This window comes from Aedes aegypti, chromosome 1, assembly GCF_002204515.2.
Source record: "Aedes aegypti strain LVP_AGWG chromosome 1, AaegL5.0 Primary Assembly, whole genome shotgun sequence".
NCBI classification, from domain to species: domain Eukaryota; kingdom Metazoa; phylum Arthropoda; class Insecta; order Diptera; family Culicidae; genus Aedes; species Aedes aegypti.
In genome coordinates, this window is record NC_035107.1 from 288,581,991 (window position 1) to 288,603,622 (window position 21,632).

Sequence of the window (21,632 nt, forward strand, 5' to 3'; positions counted from 1 at the left end):
ATATCTCAGGAGCCTAACCACTTAGAAAGATAGTGTATTTGGCAAAGCAGTTTGGTAGCTCAATGGCTATCATTATTTGAGCCAAGAAATAGGATATTTTGCCACCAGGCGGCGCTAGTAAACATGAAATTTTTGCTTTGCGGATACTGCAGGATCTTGACTTTTTAGACAGGGACTTTCGGCAAAGTTGTTCAGAAGCTCAGGGACTATCATTATTTTACAAAATCTCGAACTTAAACAAAGAAAGAATTTGAGCTACTGAACAACACTGCCGATGACACCATCTTTCTAAGTGATCAGGCTCCTGAGATATTTGCGAAACAAATATTTTATGCTCACTAGCGCCGCCTAGTGGCAAAATTTTGAATCAAACAGCTCAAACAATAATAGTCCTTGAGCTACCGAACAACTTTGCCGAAGACGCCATCTTTCTAAGTGGTCAGGATCATGAGATCTGAAAAACAAAAGTTTAATGCTCACTAGCGTCGCCTAGTGGCAAAATCCCGAATTTCTTGGCTATAATAATGATAGCCCTTGAGCTACTGAACAATTTTGCCGAAGACATCATCTTTCTAAGTGGTCAGACTCCTGAGATATTCGCAAAACCAAGGGTGTTGTACAAAATACAATGCGCGACTACTCGCGTTACAAACATTCGCGCGACGACCGAAAGGATAAAATTGTATTTGATGAAAGATATCGCGAAAATTTAGGATTTTCAATATTGGGTAACTTTTTTAAACTAAATGCGAAATAGCGAAACTTTTTTATAAATGAGGGACGTAGCGCGGGACAAATGCTTAAAATGCGGGACTTAAATCTTAAATCTATATCTTTTCTATTGTCATTAGTCAGGTTCGTATTTAGCGCTTATTCCTACCTTTTCATAAATTTCTCCATTATCTTATTTCACACGAACACGTTGCACGTTTTTACCATTCCACCTGTGGAAGAATTATGAAAATCCGTTTACCCGTTCTCAAGTCAATTCGTGACATACGAGCACCACTCCATTTGTATTAATTTAGAATCCGTGGTCACCAAAGTGCGGCCTGCGGGCCAAACGAGATGTCTGGTTTTTAAGAATTGTGTTCTTATATATGAGGTTTGGCTGAAACTTATCTTCACCTATGCAAAATTTCTGGAGAGTTCCTTGGTAAACTAATGTTCTTCTTGCCCTTTTGCAACTATTTGCTGGCTTCGTTCAAAATAGGTTTGTCTATTTTCTTTGTAGATTTTTTGATTCATCCTTATCGATTATCTGCAGCAATCCTTGTAGGAATTTTGGAAAGATTTTTAACAGGAATTTTGATAAGATCCTTCACGGATTGCAGATGAAATTTCATACAGGTTCATGTTTCCTGTCAATATTTGCAAGTGTCTTACAAGATTTATTAACGAAATTTGCAGCCCGAGGCTGGCTCACCGCAATCCCAACGTGATTTTTGTCATATTCATGGCATGATTTTCTAATGATTTCTTACAATAACTTGAAGGATTAATATAATTAGAACACATACTGAACAATGTACTTTTGATTAGTTTTCAAAAGCTTTCAAAGACACATTTTTACAACCGAGCCGAAGAAAGTTGCTGCTGAAAAGCAAGCTAAGTTATTGCGGTAGCGAGTCACTTTTCAGTTACTTGGTCACTCTTTTCGATCTAAAAAGTCTCTTATTTCATTAATATGATCACTAAAGTCACTATTGTTTTGTGATCTGATGATAAATCAACGATAATCTGGATCAGCTTCTTAAACTTAAATAGTAGGACAGTAATATTTACCAGATTTTATTGTTCTGACGAAATCTTTGTTTTTTTGATCAGCATATTAGAGTGTCTAGAAACGAAAGGATGTCTTGCTAACATTTTAGAAGAATTCAGGTGAATATTACGCAGTTATTTCTGACAGAATATCTGAAATTTATTTGTTGGATTTTGTGATAAAAGTTCTGGTAAAGTTTTGGAATTTTAAGGTCGACATAATTCCTAACAGTCCTGCTGAGTTTATTTTGAAGAAATCTCTACAGGAATCAACGAAGAATAATAAATCTTCGAGCTATTCAGTGGAATACCTATACTGCCCATAAACGCATAATTGTCCCATGTGAATAGGAAATCCAGCAAACATGAAACTGATATGCATTTATGGGCAGTATAAGAAAATGAAAACCGAAATTAGTACTATACCATTTAATTCCACTTGAGTTTGTGGAAATAAATTGTACAGTACAGGGGCGACTCATAACCTCACACGGAGAAATATTTTTACCTAATTTTTGAGTTTACTTTTTGGGTTAAGTATATCGATTATAGTTTCAACCCAAAATCTTTCGGTTTTCTCTTTCTCCCACACGAATGTTGGCAAAAATAGAAAAAGCTGCATCTACCCAATGGGGGTACTTTGGCCCAATAAGCCAAATTTGGGTAAATGCAACTTTTCTTATCAACTACCGAAAAGCTAAACATTACATATAATTTGCAATTGGATTAGATGGACAAATTGATGTGAAGATTTGCGAAAAAGTTACACGTCTTCTCAGTGAGAATCGAACTCACGACTCCCCGATCTCTAGTTGGGGCGCGTTAACCACTACGCCATGAGAGGACTCATGAACGCAGAAGTTAACCTGAATTCGATTTCAGCTCAATAATCACGTGGTCCTCTTTCGCAAAGTGCACCTCTTTCGGAAGAATTAGATGCCCATCCAAACACAACGCTTTCTATATATATCCAATGCCTAGCCCGAGAGCGCATTGTTTTTTAGATATAGGAATAGCACACTACACTAGCCAGCAATTGCGCTGGCTGAGGTTTCTATTGTGTGGGCTTCCAATGGGTCGCGACGTTCTCAAACGACCGGTTACGGAACATGAGTCCGTTGCTCGATAAATACTTGTTTTTAATTAATTTAATATCATGGCGTAGTGGTTAACGCGCCCCAACTAGAGATCGGGGAGTCGTGAGTTCGATTCTCACTGAGAAGACGTGTAACTTTTTCGCAAATCTTCACATCAATTTGTCCATCTAATCCAATTGCAAATTATATGTAATGTTTAGCTTTTCGGTAGTTGTTAAACTTCCACTCGGCTGGTTGGCCGTAAACCACGATTCATAATTAAAAACAAGTAACTTTTCTTATGTTTGGGTCGAAAGAACTCAATTTTGCGTTAAATCAACTCAAAATTGAGTATATTTTTCTAATGGAATTAAAGCCAAACTACCTAGCGGGGACCTTGGAAATTTAGCCAAAATTGAGTTATTGGGCTCAATTACGGAATTGCGTTGAAACAACCTAAAATTGAGTTGAATTCCGTCTCCGTGCACTTTTTACTTGTTCTGCGATACTAAAAATAGATATTTTGGCAAATTTACAATCAAATGCAAAAAAATAAACAATCGAAATCTACTATTTTTAACCACTACAATAGTACTAAATTCGGTTTTCATTTTCCTAACGGTGAATATTCTGACGGGTTCTTCTTTGACTTACATTTTGAAAGAAGCTTTACAAAAGTCTTTCAAGATTAAAACTTAAGTTTAAAACAAATATGGAATGTGAGAAAGCTCTAATGAATTTTGGCGATTAAGTTCGCCATTACTTCTTCTTCTTTCTGGCGTTACGTCCCCACTGGACAGAGCCTGCTTCTCAGCTTAGTGTTCTTATGAGCACTTCCACAGTTATTAACTGAGAGCTTACTATGCCATGACCATTTTTACATGCGTATATCGTGTGGCAGGTACGAAGATACTCTATGCCCTGGGAAGTCGAGAAAATTTCCAACCCGAAAAGATCCTCGACCGGTGGGATTCGAACCCACGACCCTCAGCTTGGTCTTGCTGAATAGCTGCGCGTTTAGCGCTACGGCTATCTGGGCCCCAAGTTCGCCATTAATGACAAGGATTTTTTTCCACAATTTCCTTCTTCAGAGTTGATGAATTTTGAATTTCCAGGAGCTTATCTCTACTGAAAGGAATTCAAGGGTTTAAGTTGGAGCGTATGCCTAGCTTTTATCCGCCCCGTACAAGAATTTACCATTCATATTTTGTTTAAATTTAAACCTTTTTTTATTGGGTCTAAACATTTTTAATGAATTCTTGTTTTTTTTTTAATAATATAAAAAAGCATGTTCTTGCAACTACTTCAGTAATTTTTTCAGCTCAAACAATGGCTATAACATATTTTAACTTGAATTTTGAAAATGATTTCAAATATGAACCTTGACAGTTTTGATCATGTTTGACGTTCACTTTGTCGACAAAAATGCTACAGGGGTTTTAGTTTTAACACTGGGGTTGTTCCTATCTGACATTTCGAAAGGAACACGGAAAATAATATATACCCGAAATTTGACTTTAAACCAAGGGGTATGACAAAACCTCAAAAATAAGGAAAAAATGTTTTTTTTTTACCGTAAACCAACGAAAATCATTTAAAAATTCCGTTTGATACTAAAAATGGGACATGGCTTTAGGGTCATTGTCATCGTGTCAGACGATATTCAATTCACAGTTTTTTTTTTGAGCTTCTCTATGTTCATTCTATCGCACGTGCTGTGTGTGAATGTTCACAGCACTGGCTTGGATCAATGTGTGTAATTATGAAGTCACTTTTCAGTCACTATTTGATCACTTTTTTGATAATTTTAGTAACTTAAGTCACTATTATTTTGCTGCCTGATCGCTACCAGCCCTGTGCATAAGAGATACATTTCAATACTTACTAACTGAATAAGATATGAAAAAACCATCCATATGACGTAATATATTTCAAATCATATCTCATGCATATTCTACAAACACCAAACTGATAACTGATACAGCTATGCATTACAATATTGAATTTTCATAATTTTAATGATGAATTTTCACATATGTAGAAGTGAGATTTTTCAAAAGTAGTTCTACAACAGTCCTTAACCTTTACCTTCAAGTCAATATACTTTTGACATACATATTGAAAAACACACTAAAATGTGCATAACTTTTTTGTTTCTTGATGGATATTGTTGAAATTTTCAGAACTTATCGAAAAAATATTCCGAATAAGTTTGGAATATGGTCCAGGCGGTTCCGTCGGTCTTTCAGATTGTCTTGGAATACCAAAATAAGCCATATCATCCATTCAACGGATATCTCGAGAACCTGACGAGATAGAAGGTTGGTGTCTTCTGCAAAATTATTCATTAGTTCAAAGGCTATCTGGCAGTGACAAACCAGCCTGAGAGTTCATCCGCTAGGCAGCATAAGTAACAAGTTTTCTTCAATCTTCTATATCTCAAGAATCTGATGGGCTAGAACAGTGGTTCTCAACCTTTTCGGAGCCGCGACCCCCTTTGAGTCTTTACAAACATCTAGATGACCCCTAGAGATGGATGTTCTTAAAACCAATGTTTATGGAAAAACCAAATCTCTCAAAATGATTTATCTTTCGGGTCGTCACGCGGTTGACCATCGCCAGAAGCACCACGTTATTGCTGAGAACGAAAATTGACCCTCGGGTTAAAGTCCCTCTCAAACAACAACAACAACATGAGAACGAAAAGAGAGGTTTTTTCAACTGTGTTTTACAAAATACACAATACGAATATTGAAGTGTTATCTGATGTACTGAGCAGGCACTCCTACAAATCATGCCTGTAATCCACAACAGATCTTAAGAAATCGTCAATGCAAGAATCCTGCTGTTATCCTTCTGAGGAGTCCATTTTGAATTGAGTCAGGAATCTACCTAGTATTTTTCCAATAATACGACAACGAACTTCCATAAAGGTTCTTGACAAAATTCAACAATTCATGCAAGGCAAGTAGGAACAACAGAAAGCCGCATTTATGTACGGTTCAGAATAAAGTTAAGAACTTTGGTATTTTCCGGATCTACTTTGACAGGAGGAATTTTCTTGGCCGAATCGTGTGAAACTTGGCAGCACTTGAAGCACTTGAAAACATCCAATTTTGTGACCAAAAAGAATCCTCGCAGTGAATCAGAAGTGCACAGAATTAAATACATCACAAGCAAAAATTTCTAATTCCGCTAATAACTCGTCAAGAATATTCCCAGGAGTTAACTGCAGATTTTGTTGGTTGCTTAGAAGCCAACTATCTGCCGTTGGGAGAATTAACAAAAAAAAAATGTCAGGGAATTTCCGAAAACCTTGGATCTCGTCAGTGAGCTGGCATAATCTACCAAGGATTATGCCACAAATATATCATAAATTTCTTATTGAATTCATTGTTTTTATTTTTCAAGATCTCACTGGATATAATTTGATTATAGTAATTATAGCTTATGGCTTCGCGGACCCCCTGAAAGCTCCTCACGGCCCCCTAGGGGTCCGCGGACCACCGGTTGAGAACCCCTGGGCTAGAAGGTTGGTATTTTCGACAAAGTTGTTCAGCCAATCAAGGGCTATCTGACAGTGACGAACCTGATTCGGAATTTATCCGCATGGAGGCGCTAGTAACAAATTTTCTTCAATTTTCTGAATCAATTATCAATTGTGGTGCTATCAATTTTTGTTCCTCTTACAATGATAGCTGTTACACATTAGTTACGCATTACGTTATTTGCTGCAACGCGGGTCGAGTATTCGAATGAAGTGATCCTATTTATCGATTGGCTATTTCTTCCAATTGGTGCGATTGAGTGATTGAAGAAGCCTTATAATGGTGCAGACTAGGGGATCAACCCCATCAACCAGCAAATGGTTTTCGATAACGATCGATATCAATTTGTTTTGAATCGTTGGACAAAGAACTATAAAGAAAATATAGAACTGGATGACTGGGATACGATGCGGATCAAATTCGTTGGGATAATCTCAGTGCTGCGCGTATTTGATGAGATGAAGGTGGGACGTTCTTCACTTCGTAGCCGATCATTTTAAATCGACATTGTAATCTCAAGAGAGAAACTTTAAGACAACCATAGACACCTGAAGTTCTGACGCTTAAGATTGGTTGGGAATGTTTCAGGCTAAGTAACCATTGAATTGCGTGAAACAGCAAACCATGAATTAATTCAAGGGACCTTCATTAGCCGAGTGGTTGGAGTCGCCAGTTGTCCCACATTTTCGGAAGACGTAGTTCACTAGATGGATGCCCTAAAAAAGTTTCAGCAATCTGTGTTGCTGAGTTGATGAATTTGATCGGATCTGAATATAGATCACTGTTCTTAACATACCTATTTGCGTAAATTCAATTGTTGATCTTTTGAGTATGTCATGGCGAAAGGTAATTTCCTCGGGCTGTGAGGACATCATACCATCGACCATCGACAATTCGTCAAGAAATCAACGATCATCATTAAAGCCTTCCTTGAATGTGCATCGCAGCAGTGGCGTTCAATGAATTTCGGCCTTAAAAAATCCTCAATGAAACCCGATATACCCATCGCGTCGAATTGCCTGACTGCATGTGAAGCATTTTATAGCCGTTGTCGCGCATTTATACCTTATTTGGATGCGAATCACGATCCTCCTACAAAACGTCCAGCGGTGATGGTAATCGAGTCAGTCAGTACAGCGCACAACAGAATGGACAAAAGAGGAAAAGGTCATAATCAGCTGCGACGCGCGCGAGGTGTTGTTTTTCTTATGCATCGCATGATAGGAGACGAGTTCTGTGTTGTGCATCGGTCAGCTATCGCAATCTAATTATTTTACACCTTGGAGTTGATCCACTGCACTCTGCGGTGGTGATTATCATCAATGTGCTTCTACAGATATGGATGCATCGGTTAGTTGTCCAGAAGGCAAGGCTGACGTGATGGTTGTTTTTCAGCAAAGGTGCAATTTGAGTGCATCGGGAAGGTTATTGATGTTTGCTATCGCAAATGGAAATGGATGACAGTGCGATGATTCTCTCGGATACATGATTGATTTTCTGAACTAAATCAGTTGATTAGATGATACAGATCGTTGTCATAGTATACTAGAATAGCCTTTTCATTGCATCATCTTATAGGATTGCTCAGACTTTTAAACCCATTGAAAATACACCTTACAATGAGATACAATGTTTCTGACAAGATTTCTTCTTTCTTTTTTTGCAGATATTTTCCTACTAGCTGTTATTTGTAACAACAAACCCGTTGCCATCTCTAAACAAAGTAAGCTGAAAACACCATACCCGAGGAAAAGAAAAAAAGCTCATCATCCTAGGAGCCCGTGCAAAAAAAAAACAGCCCATTGTGTGACCTGCGTTTTAACGGTCATATCGGTTCGGTCGACGAACGGAACGAAACGCCGAAGCCAGGGGAAAACATAACTCGGAAAATCTCGCCCCCAAACCACGACTGGTGGTGACAAACAAACACAGTCGGTTGTTTTGTTACTGCACCAAAGTACAAAACTGGGCCCATAATCGGTAGTAGTAATGTCAATATACAGCTTTACCAGCTGAACAGGGTATGAAACAACACACGAAGGAAAGCTGTTCGTCGTACATCAGCTGAGTGTACAGTTAGTACAATTACAAACGCCACTGTAGAGAGTGTGTGTGCACTCCAGACCTACTACGCACACTCGTGCACATTCCATGACGTACTAGATCCATCGGAACCCCGAGCTCTGCGAAACCTCACTGGGCCCGTCATTGTAGAATCTAATATCGAATCGAATAGTTCTTTGTTACTGATATTGGGGTGGTGAAACAAAAGTGAGAGCCACAATCACGGAAGCATCCGGGTAAGTAATCGCTGCAAAATGTACCCCTAGTGTCCGGTAATTGAACGGGGGTCTCGGGAATGACCCCGGCAACCTCGGTAGGCGAGAAATTCCGAATGAAATTTCTACTTCTGTCCATCTCACGATGGGTGAAGTGTGTACGCCTGGTAGAAGCACCAGAGGCAGCCATTGCGGCGGCCATTTTGAATTTCAGCTTCGCAGTGCCTTCGGTGGTAGAGCTGTGCTGCTGCGATGATTGGGATTCGTGTAAATTTGTAATTGACACTCGGGGAATATGGAATAACTATGGGATGTTGCTAGGGACCGTGGATTCGGATGGTTTTGGAGACCTTAGGTAGTGGGTTTTTACATGGTGCAAGGTATGTGAAACAGTGTTGTGCAAAGTGAACCGAAATCGAATTGTAAATCTCGTCCAGTTTGTGCAGTGCTCGGTTAGATTGGTGTAAATAAGGGGAAGGCTAGAGGGGTAAAACTCCATCTAGTAACACTAGGTTTTATCACGGTTTTAAAGCAATTGTTTGCTTCAAATCACAGTGAAATTTTTCTGAGTGTAATATCTGGCAGGCTGTAAGAGGGTTTTATAAAAGTTGTAAGCTAACCCCCTTGCCCAGATGTCAAGAGACGCCAGAGATTCCGTTCCGTGACCCTCGTGATCCAGTGTGATCTGTGTGCAATAGCAAGTCTCGGTTACGGCAATGTCCTTCCTAGAACCATTCATGTTGGTGCTGCAGAATGTTCCCGAATGTGTTCGGATTTGTCTTGCATGAACGGACGCGATTGGACAAGTTTTCGCCAATTACTCACCATGGGTGGCCGTGGGTAGGGAGAGTGCGAGAGGGAGGGCCAGGTAGTGAGCAATGGAAAATCATCTGTTTAGAGATAGACGAGAAATTATTTGGTAAATCGTACGAGAGAAGAGTACACAACTACTTCGGTGTGCATTGTTTGTGTTGGTGGGCTACGGTTGTTTCGTTCAGTGCTCGACTGTTATGTGTGAAATCATCTTCAAATTTTGTGATTTCGCAATTGTTGTGTAAATTTCACGACTTCGCACGGTCCACTTTTTGGTTGACAGTTTTTCGCTGTTCTAGTACTTCCCGGGACGGGAGCGTAGGGCAAAGCAACCGTGGATTGCGTTGGGATCTCTAAGTCGAGGAGTGCCTTCTCTTTCGCACTACCGCGCTTCGGTTCCATAACGGGGTGTTTTGTCTGTCCCGCTTCCTCACATGGCGTATTTGGTATGTCCGTAAATTTCGTCATTCAGCGGCTTGGAATATTTGTGTCTTCCGAACCGATCGACGAGTTTGTATGTAGATGAAACTAGCAACAGCGCAAAGCGTTCGCTTCTTCGCGAAGGCCTGTGAAGTAGATTGATTGGAAGCACAAACTTTTTTTTTTCTATATAAAATCATTTTTGAAGAGCAATGGGCGGAACGAGCCACAACAATAACCAACCAACGGTAGCCTAAAAATTTACATACAATGTGTATCCGGGCGAGATCATACAGTCGTCGCACAGTTATGGATCAACTTAAGGGTCACTTTCTAGAAGAAAGCATGATTAAAAATCATAGTGACGCTGTACAAAACCAAATTACCTCCCTGACACTGCAGAATATAATTGTTTTCATGAATATACCTCGTATTTCACGATTATTTACGAAAAAGTAACGATTCCTGGAGATGTCCCCATAGAGGCGGATCAACGAGGGAGCACAACTTCAGATGAAACGGATTCACAGGATTGATAGGGGTACTAGAAAAGATATAAACTAAGCAGAAGGGCATATAGTTTGAGTTACAATGAAAACCTAATCAAAAGGGAAGAGACGAATGACACGTCAGTCTTGTAAAGTGTTCCGAGCGATGAAATTGCGTTGGAATGGCTTCTGTTGCAATTCGGCTGATTGACCCATTAACTTTGCATATATCGGTTCCTCCCTCCGGACACTACAGCAGTATGGATCAACTAAGGGTCTCTGTCTAGAAGACAGAGACCATTAAAATCATGGTGACGCTGTACAAGACCAAATAATTACCCTGACACTGCAGAATATAATTATTTTTATAAATATACCTCGAATTTCACGATTATTTACGAAAATGTGTCGATTACGGTAGAAATTTCCAATATGTTACATCCCACAGCAGATATGGATCAGTGTGAGAGGAGGATCCTTATTTATTATGAATCATCCAGTCGTATTATGAACCGGAACACTACAACAGCATTTCATCTCCAAAGTCAATGAATGGTGTTTAAGTGGAACCAAACAAACTGGCGTTTCATTTGGAATCGTTGATTTATAACTGTGGTACGGTTTGATGTACTCTACAATTATGAATCAACGATTTTAGGAGTAATGTAACAGAAAAAAATGTATTAAATTCCATTCCTCCATGTTCCTTGCAGTTGCTCAAAATTTTATGGCACATAAGGTAACACAGCTAAATCTAGAATGCCCTGTAAAGTGTACTGCGATCTGTGTACCAAGAAACTGAATGCAGTACTAGAAGTGATACTCATTCTGAACTACTATGTATCTGTTTGTCTCTGGCGCAACTGTATATATTAACAGTTCACGTAGGGTCTATGTTCTTGCGTGTTTGAAATTCTATTTCATGTTAAGATTCAAAATTTAAGCCAAAACTGATCCCTATCTGTGGATTATCCATAACTGTGGGGCGACTGTGCCAGATCCTAGCAAGCGTTTGCGGTTCTAGCAGTGCTATCAGGCATACGCTCGCATTCGTTAATCTAATCACCCATATGCCACCACTGACCGACCGACTAAATCGCGGAAAGAGGCATTACGCTGGTCAGAGTCGTGTGGATCTGGCAGGGTGAGACGTGCTTCCGACGTGAATTTGTAAGTCCAAGCGACCGACGACACAACAAAGCGTTTGCGTTTCCTGACTACGAGTGCTTACATAATGTCAAGTCAAGCAAGCGTCGTGCGTCACACGCTTACACATCTTCGCTCATCAACGAGATGTATGTGTCGCGTTGGTGCTTGTCGTTTGCACGGATCCGATGATGATGATGGTTGAACTTGATCACGGCTCGTGGGTGTTTGTGCGTGACCTATCGTGTCGAGTCGTGATATTTTTCGTTCTCGCCAATGTTTGGGAATTGGAAGTAACCCATCGGTTACTGTTCGACCTCTAAAGTTACGACCTCGCCGCAATGATGGTGTAACCTAGAAAAGTTTAACCGCGAGGCAATTATAAAATTTACATGCCTCGGGGTATAAGCGATAACGACTGATTGCCCTCCTTCCGTTGCGTCCTTCCACTTTCGGTTGAGACTTTTGGCTCGTCTAAAGTTTGCGCTTTCCTTTTTGTGGATTGTGTATCGAGCGAAGAGAGTGAGTGGAGGGAACGAAAATGTTGGGCAATTGGCACATATGCGCGGGCCTACTGCGATGATATACACAGGCATAGACACATTTGATCGGGGTAGGCGCGCAGCTGCCAGAGCAGCGACATGCGAGCTAAGTTCCAACGGTTGCTTGGTTTAAATTTTCGGGATGGGGTGTTGCTTTGTTCCGGCTTCAAACTCGTAATGGCACATACTTTCGATTCGAGCCTCAAATAGCAACCAGCTGGAAGTCCTATATGTTCGATTGATCATTATTGGACGATGAGGGGATGACGACAGCTGTCGTCTGAATCTGTCATAATGATTCAACCCTTTTGCGTAACTAACTTCATTGGGTAGTTCCGGGATTCTTTTTGACTCACTGTTTACCGAGAAAGATTGTCCTCCACGGAAAAACATTGCTGATATGGAATCGAAAGAGCAACACTACATTTGAATCTACAAGATCTTGCAAATGAAAACAAAATCAAAGTAGCCGAGTTGATGAAAACAAGAAGCGCAAAAGATTGCTTCGATTATGACCCAAATTCGATAAGATTTCTGATTACCATTGCGGTTTGAATTTTGCACCTCCGGCGTAATATGGAAAGATGATACGCAAACAATCACCTTACAATGATTGGAAGACCATTGCGCCTGTTTACGCCGTCGACCAGTTACTTTGTTATCAGCAGCCTCGTCGCGTCCTAATTTTTCGCATAGTGGACTCGCAACCGTAGGCTAATCAAACAAAGGAAAGCCGCCCGAAACCGTGCCACACTTCCATCCACCCGTTGTGTCTGTGTGTAGCGCTACATAAACATATCACATTGGGATGGCATGCGCGTGGCCTGCGGATGTGTTGTGCGGGGTAACTATTCCAATACTGACCGATTAGGCAACCCTTGTGCTTCCGCCTTGTCTCACGTACAAAAAGTGGTTCGCCTCGCACACATTCTCGCACGTGACCCCTGATTTGCAAACAACGCAAACAACATAACAAAAAAGTAGAACGAGATTTGAATTTGGAAATAGAGAAGGTTCACTGGATTGGACCCGACGAGTGTTGCTTTGATGGCGCACTTTGTTTACAAACACTCACTCACATTTGCACCCACACACGCATACGTATTCGTTTTCTGATTTCATTTCTCCTCAATTCGTACACACATTATTCGCATTTTCATTCATTCTCGTCTTCTTTTCGTACCATTTTCCATTTCTTTGCAACTGTGTTTCGAACATCTTTATTAAACTATGTACCCTAATTTTCACAGATCGTACAGAGAGAAGTAAGTTTTGCGGTGGTGATTCTTCCTTACCTGGTGTGGAAAGCGGAGAAGTCCAATCCCAATCGATTCGCTATAGAAGCAAAGACAATTAGACAAAAATAAAAAAGGTTGACAGACATTGATCTAGCCTGTTTGAGAGTGAAAGCGCGCCTACTGCCACATTCGTTTCCGCTTCGAGCAAAATTGTCTTGCGCAGGGTGTAGATTGCTTGTTTTGATCTAGTAGTCGGCCAGAGGTCGTCGATCGATACCAGTCGGTGGATTCTGCTAAATCTTCCCAAGCAAGTAATCTTCGGTCCTTGTGACAATACAATCATCTCGAAAGAAACGACACCCCTTCCCCTTTGCGAGTAGCGATCTCGCGGGTGTGATTGTGTGTATTAGTGCGTTGTTTTTCTTCCAAATTGATCAAGGCTAACCGTAAAGGCGTACTAAGGTTGCTGCGTAGTAAAATACAGCAGTTGACCGGTGTGTACGAAGACTCGATAGACTAGAAGGACTAGTAGTCGGTGCACACACGACGACGAAGCAGCGAATAGTTGAAATCGCGCGTCGCGCGTTGCGCGTTACCCACGTTACTACTAACGATAAAAAAGGTATTAAAGTTCGCCGGGTGCCACTCCTCCAGTGGGGCCTGCCTTGGAACTGGTGTATACCTCAAATCCTAAACGGAAACTGTGGTTCGCGTGTGTGTAGTTGAGGGTTTCTTTCTGAGTGTCACATTTCAGAAGAAGATATTTCATTGAGCTTTTCTCTCTTGAGTAATACCGAACAAAACAAACGAGGCCCTTCCTCAAACCGTACGCTTTCGCTTTCGCTATCCGCTGAACCGGGTTCACGGTTCATTGATAACGAAACCCGAGTGGTGCGCTTTGAGCGTGAAGTTGATAGTACCTATAGAGCTCGCTGGAGCGTGGAGAGTCTGGGAAAAAGCAAACAGGCAAGGTGCGAATTTAAAGTTTTGCCTGGTCAGCCAGCAGAGCACTAAGTTACGCCTTCTGGTCCTGCTCGACGCGACCTCCCGCGAGTTTCACAACCTGAAAGGGTTGTGGCGTGAGATCCAGTTTTACTGATTTCCTACATCTTTTAACGCAACTTGTTGCGCCGCATAATAGGTACTAGGCCAGCCCTCAGTATGTCTGTCCCTGTACGCTGCTATTCTGTCGATACTATGAACAATACCATCGACCAGCAACAGCACGTCGGCATCGGCTGTGGTGGCAACGCCCGTATGGATGACGACGAGCCGATGATGCTGCGCAAGGTTCATGTATCAGAGGAGATGCAACATAATCAGCGGATGTTGTTAGAGGGCCGGCTTGGGACACCGGATGCTGCTGATGCAGTTCTTATGGAGTCGCAGGAGGGCGCTCAGGCCACCGGCAACGGCTACGGCCTGACGACCGGAGCGACCACCAGCAATGGCAGCCACCTCGCCGGAGGTGGCCCACAGGACTTGGCCGGAGCCAAGTCGCTATCCCCACAGAAACAGTCTCATTCGACGTCGCCCCTGCATCAGCAGCCCCAAGCCCCACAGCAGCCAGCCATGTCGTTCGAGCAGATGATGGCCAAGCTGAGCGAACTGCTCGCCTTGGAGCCCAAGTACCAGCCGAACCTCTACCTGCCACAGCAGTCATGCGTAAGTATTACTGATTGTTTTATAGATCTTGATTCCGTGTCCTGAGTCCTATCCATTTGAAATCATTCCATTCGAGTAGTTATGCGAAATCAAACTGGATGACAATAGAGCACGTTCTCAACTGCTCGATACGAGCAGCTATTAGCTATAAATATCACCAAATAGTGTATGGCGCAGATAACGGATGACAAATGGGGTTTGTTCTCGCAGCTAGAATCCACCGGAAAGCAGATGTGTATAGGTAGCTGTGTTTGCGCGCCCTTGACAGGGACGACAATTTTCCAACCACGACCGACCACGAGCGACGCAAATTCGCTTTTTCGAGCTGTGTTCCGAAAATTATCAGTTTACGAATTGCTTTATTTGCCTAATTTTCAAATGTTGAGTCGTAGCTGTTTCGGTCCCGGACCATCAATGATGATGAACGAAGTTTTTCCGATGTCTGCTTATCACTGCGCTGTTGTTATCTTATCTCTAGCTAGAGGAGCTTCAAGTCCCATTTACCGAGTGAAGCGAGTCTTCTGCGGGTCTCATGATTAGTTGCGTTTTCGGACAAAATTGATGTTCGCCTGTGACGTCTTGAATGATGATTAGGGTTCGGTACAATCATCGTGTTTTGTGATAAAATGTCGTTACCCTCTTTGTTGGGAACGATACGCGAGAAGGATGATAATGTTTTGAGAGATAAGGGCTGTTTTAATCTCAGGTTGATTTGCTTGAGATGTAAAAAAATGAAATCTTTTTGCTTACATGGCAGACGACCTTAGTTTTGAGTTATTCATCTTCTATCGATATCCAATAAGTACTATATTTCATTACCGGCCTTACATTGGCTATGTAAAATCATTTGTCGTAAGAGCCGTTTATGTTTATGGTTAAGTAAATTATTTGACCAACAACTTCAATATAGTGCTGGAACCACAATGAAGTTTGTCTAAATTTCTAATAGAGAATGATGTTGTTCAAGTAAAAAAAATAGTTTCATTCTAACTTGTTTTGAACTTTCTAGTTTTTGTTAAGTTCATGAGTTTTTCTTTCAAGAATCAAGGTCCTGTCAATATCCGTTACCTACGTTCTCTTAATCTGCGAAAAAGTTTCACTGAACCTTCATTTATACCAAAAAAGAACTTTGGAGTTTACTGCTTCAGTACATTCCGATCCATTGGTCGCTTGGTTACCCGTCGAGGACTTTGTCTGCCTTCTTTATTTATGGTGGATTTCAGTGTAATCTGTAGTTATCCTTAAGGGAATCCTACAAATGCTCATTTTATTGGATGATAAAAATGAACATTTGTAGGGTTCCTTGTCATCTAAAGGATTTTTAAAGTCCAAATGTTTATCATCAAGTTGTTAGAAAATAGTTCCATTTGAACTTGTTTTGAACTTTCTAGTTGTTGATAAGTTCATGAGTTACTCCTTCGAGAATCAAGTCCTGTCAATATCCGTACCGTTCTCTTAATCAGCGAAAAAGTTAGTTTTTTTTCTGAAATCCCAAAATTTTCATCAATTTTCAGCATTTTCTTTATGTTTTGATTGGTACTAAAACGATCTATTTCACCGTCATTAGTTTTTCTTCGAAAAGTCTATAACCTTTGGAGGATAAGGATCTGTAGTTATCCTCCGGGGAATCCTACAAATGTTCATTTTTTGCAGGATAACTACAGATCACTGTGGGTCCCTATAGTATTTGATGCAAGCTCAATATTCCCAGGGAAGCCGAAACATCAATTTCCCAAGGTCCAGGAACATTTGCACTGAAAAAGTTCCATTGCAAAATCCATGCCCTCCGTTATCGAGCGATAAGTTAATTTTCAACTAATCCAGCTTGTGCAGTTGGAATTATATCCTGATAGGGGAAAAGCCTTCCATACTAATCCTATCTTGGTGCCCTATCGCAATGTCCTCAGAACGTCCCCCTAGAATTGCATCCGTTGCAGTTGCAAACTCATCGCACCTGCAGGGCAAACGGCTCTCCAGTCACGTATTCCCTCCCCATTTTTTTTCTGTGCATAAGGGTGCACCATGGTCGTTCCCCTTGCGGGGACAATCAATGTCAGACAGGGATAATTGTAATCCGTTCGTCCCCTCATATTTTTTTCTGCTCTGTTCCACTTTGCGCTCAATTACGCTCGGGCACGCTTCTTTGGTGGTGTGATAGCCATACACTGAGCCAAAATTTACATACGATTTCATAAGATTCTTATAAAACACACAACGTCCGACATTTGCAAGAAATTCTTGTCATTATCAATAGGTGTTATGAATATCCTTCTTTTCTCAAATTCAAAGTGCGATTTTTTAAATACATGATGGTCTCAAAGAATTCCATAACTGATATCTACGATCCTTCATAAGAATATCTTCAATTCATAGTATGAACCCAATGATCGCTTGTAGTTCACAAGTTTTTCTTGTGAGTTTCATTGGCTACTTCTTATGTCTCAATTCTATTAGAAATCTACGTGTTTTATGTATGAACTATGAAGGCGACTCATTTTAACAAGTGTTACTAATCATTGTCATACGCATTAACATCGATCCTTAATTTATTAGTTTTTCGTATGCAATTGCTACGAAAATCGTATTCCATTAGATTGTCTTGAAAGCCAATGATCGATGGGTATGATTACCAATAAGAGTTTCTTGTGAAATTATTTCTGATTATAAAACTACAAATTGAACTTTAACACTTCACTTTTTGCAAAAAAATAAAATACTAAAATCACTAGTAAGGCGGGCAAATACCTTTAGACTCTAATATGTGTTGCTTATCTTGACAGATAGGCCTATTTCGTCTGCGACTTACAGACTTAAGTCTGTGAGTCTGTAAGTCGCACACGAAATAGGCCTATCTGTCAAGATAAGCAATACATATTAGAGTTTAAAGGTATTTGCTCGCCTTACTAGTGATTTTAGTATTTTATTTTATTTTTTTTTTGCAAAAAGTGAAGTGTTAAAGTTTAATTTGTAGTTTTAAACATACTCTAATAATCCCTCCCCTAAATTTAATATAAAAAGTGTAGTGATTTCTGATTATGTTATGAGCCTTATTTCAATTCCGTAAGACTGTTGTGGATTTTTATAAAATTCTCGAATTGAAAAACAAAATACTTCCAATGTCGTTATTCCACAAGGAAATCTTATGTACCTAATACGTTCCATTTTCTCAGTGTAGCATACACAGCGCAATAATGGAACCTGATTTTATTCGAGCCACTTCTAGCGCCGTATGTACCTAGCTGCTTCCCGTCGTCTCTCACCTACGTGCGCTTGAAGTCGGGTTTTAAGTTGGAAGTAAACGAGAACAGAGAAAAAAAACTGGAACCGATTTTATCGCGCGCATAGGAAAATTGAACTGCTGCTGCAAGTCCGCTGCGACAACCTTCAACTTTGGTCGGGTTTGGTTCGACGGGTTTCTGCTGCGTGTCGGACAGAGACGAGTATCATGAAGCTATTTTTAGAACGATCACTTCATGCTCGCGAGCGTCCCAACAGCACCTTGTGCAAAGTCGAACCGAGCGTCGGGCGAATTATTTTGCGATGGGCTGGAACATTGAATTGCATTTTCATTGATGATTTCCATTTTAGCCTGAACCTCTTCTAAAAACTCTTGCTCGATTATAGTACGGAATTAGACCTAAATCGAATGGAAGGCCAACTCTTCCTTTCCTTCAGATTGTGGTAATAATCATTCGTTTGTCAAACTTTGTCTCACCATAAGGTGGGAACTGTTAAATTAATTTGGCTTAATTTACACTATTAGACTTCTTTTTGAAATTTGGTTTATTTCACGATTGGAGTGATGCGAGATTTCTTGGAATCGGAGAGCGAAACGAGAAAATTTCGATCGAAAGAATTTGTCAGAATAAGCCCTTGATTTATTATATCAGATCGAACTTAGGCCCAACTTGGTCCAGCTTTTCACAGCTGAATTGATTTTATTCCGCAAGTAGAGTCTGATGAGACATCTTGACCTCCAATGGAGAAGTGAGAGAAGTCGATTCAAATAAGTCACATGAGCAGCAGTGTTGTGAGAAACTCAAATTCTCATAACTCACGATTGAAATTTTTCATGCGTGAGTTGTCAATCACGCAACTCAGCAGGCAAAAAATCACGGATGAGTTGGCTCATCTGTTTGACTCATTGTCTCGTATTTCAACAGTTTACTATCATAAAACAATGATTTCTTGTTAGTCTGGTAGTATTTTAGTAATCCTTTCTAACGTAAACACCAAGATTTGGTTTTCTCGAGTTTTTCGGGGTCTGGGTCATTTGGCATAAAGCCATTTGGCATAAGGTCATTTGGCATAACGCCATTTGGCATAAAGGACACATGGCATAACAGCCATTTGGCATAACGGTCATTTGGCATAATTTTGAACAATGTGAAAATAAAGGGTCATTTGGCATAACGGACATTTGGCATAATATCAAACCATCTGAAAAGTAAGGGTTATTTGGTATAATAATACAGATACTCCTTTTTCTATGTGAAAAAACTGTTATAATATTACGCAAAAGAAAAAATCATGTTAAAAAGAAAGGCAAATTCCTATATAATAAAAAAAACGCGTCGAATCGCTATAGCAATAACCCTCGAAAGAATACCTTATGCTTAAAAGAAGGGTAAATCTCTAGATAAATATCATGACTAAACAGGATAACAGAAGATGAACTAGGGTGTCAATCAGTGACGCAATATTTCTTAATTTGAAATTAAAAATTGAAAACAAGGTCATGACTTTGGAAATCAGAAGAAAAAATGCAGTAACATTGAGGCAAAACAACCCCATGGTGCCTTTTATGAGTATTTGTAAAAAAATTGGAAAATATTCGTCAAGGGCGGATAGGAGTGATCCACAACATGCGATTTTACAAATCCAACTTACAGAAAAATGTCTAAATTTTTCTAAAATATTTATAGAATCACCAAAAAGTCGTTTTATTCCTGGGGTGCATATAACCCCTGATACCCTTATTATAAGCTCTAATATGAATAACTATGAGAAATACTTCACTCTTGAAAGATCCTTGAAAGCCTATGATCAAAAGAAGGAAAAATCTCTTATGAAAATTTAGGCAAGTGTAATGCATATAATAGATTTATCAGTACAACTACAAAGAACTTCCGATGGTTTAAAGAAGGTAAAATTCCCAATTAAAATATAAGTTGAACTATTTTCAATAGTAATGAAATCAGTATAAGGCAGCGTCCATTTAACGCAAAAATTGGAAATTTTGGACCCCTCCCCCCTCCATAACGCTTTTTGTACGGAAAATTTCAAATTTTTGTATGAGTCGTAACGCTTTAGCCTACTCCCCCCTCCCCCTAGAGCGCTACGTAATTTGTGGATGCCGCCTAACTCGTATAGCCTATGTGCAAAAGAAGGAAAAAATCTGATGAAATCAATATAACACTTGAAACCTTGTTACACCTTTGGTAATCCAGAGGCGCATTAACCGTCACCTCAGAGTCTTGACGCGATGTGAGGAGTTCACAACTTCGTCCTGAATTAACGGGTCGATTTTATCATTCCCTTAGAGCTCTTATAGAGGGACAAAAAATTACGTCCCGTCACATCATGAAAATCAACAAATTAATTAGCTTATCAGTTATTGGGCAACACATCAGCGGTGTTGTAATTTGATATTTATGTTCATGATTCGGCCAAACGGCATTTGGACAAATGACCAAAAGCAGCGACATCGCACTTTAAATTATAATCAATTTAGCATGAGTGAATACGTGACAGTTCTCCTTCTCCCTGGGGCCTTCCTTAGCCGAGTGGCTAGAGTCCGCGGCTACAAAGCAAAGCCATGCTGAATCCCAAAACCCTGTCGGTTCAGGATCTTTTCGTAATGGAATTTCCTTGACTTCCTTGGGCATAGAGTATCATCGTACCTGCCATGCGACATACGAATGCAAAAATGGTAACTTTGGAAAAGAAACCTTTCAGTTAATAACTGTAGAACTGCTGATAAGAACACTAAGCTTAGAAGCAGGCTCTGTCCCAGTGAGGACGTAATGTCAAGAAGAAGTAGTGACAATTCTCCAAGCTATTATTGATCTTCTGTGACCAACACATAGTTTCAATTCATCTGCAGCATTATCAAACATATCGTATTGATAAGTTTCATTTGCTTAATTTAAAATTGAACTCAACCCATCAGTGATATCAATAGTCTATCACTACTAATGCATTGGTGGTGGCACAGAAGTAGACAGTATGATGTTGATGTGATATAGAATGATCCGTATTGTATCGCAGTCAGCCTGTACAAATTAGCAAGTTTTGGGCGTTGATAGTGACAGCGAGCAACTCTGCAAACGATTAGCTTAAGAGCCGCGATAATTGAGTATTTTTAATACAAAAAAATTGTCGCTCTTATGTGTTTTATTTTTTAAATTTATTGGCCTACTAAGTTCTACAAAGTTTTAATACTTATCATTTGCTACAACTTTGCCATAGTTGTATTTCTTATGGTTTGCATGTTATTTGAGTTTTTCATCTTAAAATTTAATATTTTGTGTGCCTTGTATCTCAACCATGAGCGCCTGAAGAAAATGATATTTTCTATCTCGTTCAAAATTGATTTTACTAATAGACGATATGAGATAAATCCATATTTATTGAATATTCACACATGCTCA

The 21,632-nt window shown here is 40.1% G+C and overlaps 1 protein-coding gene across 1 annotated transcript in view; it reads left to right on the forward strand.

Annotated features, from left to right (window-relative positions):
- The window catches only part of LOC5565589 (cyclin G), a 75,642-nt gene that overhangs the window by 26,112 nt on the left and 27,898 nt on the right, over window positions 1-21,632 (forward strand). Inside the window, exons 3-4 of the mRNA XM_001649915.2 lie at window positions 8,055-8,688; window positions 14,456-14,979. Coding sequence (XP_001649965.1) covers window positions 14,476-14,979 — 504 coding nt within the window. The 5' untranslated portion in view covers window positions 8,055-8,688; window positions 14,456-14,475. The remainder of the gene's footprint in view (window positions 1-8,054; window positions 8,689-14,455; window positions 14,980-21,632) is intronic.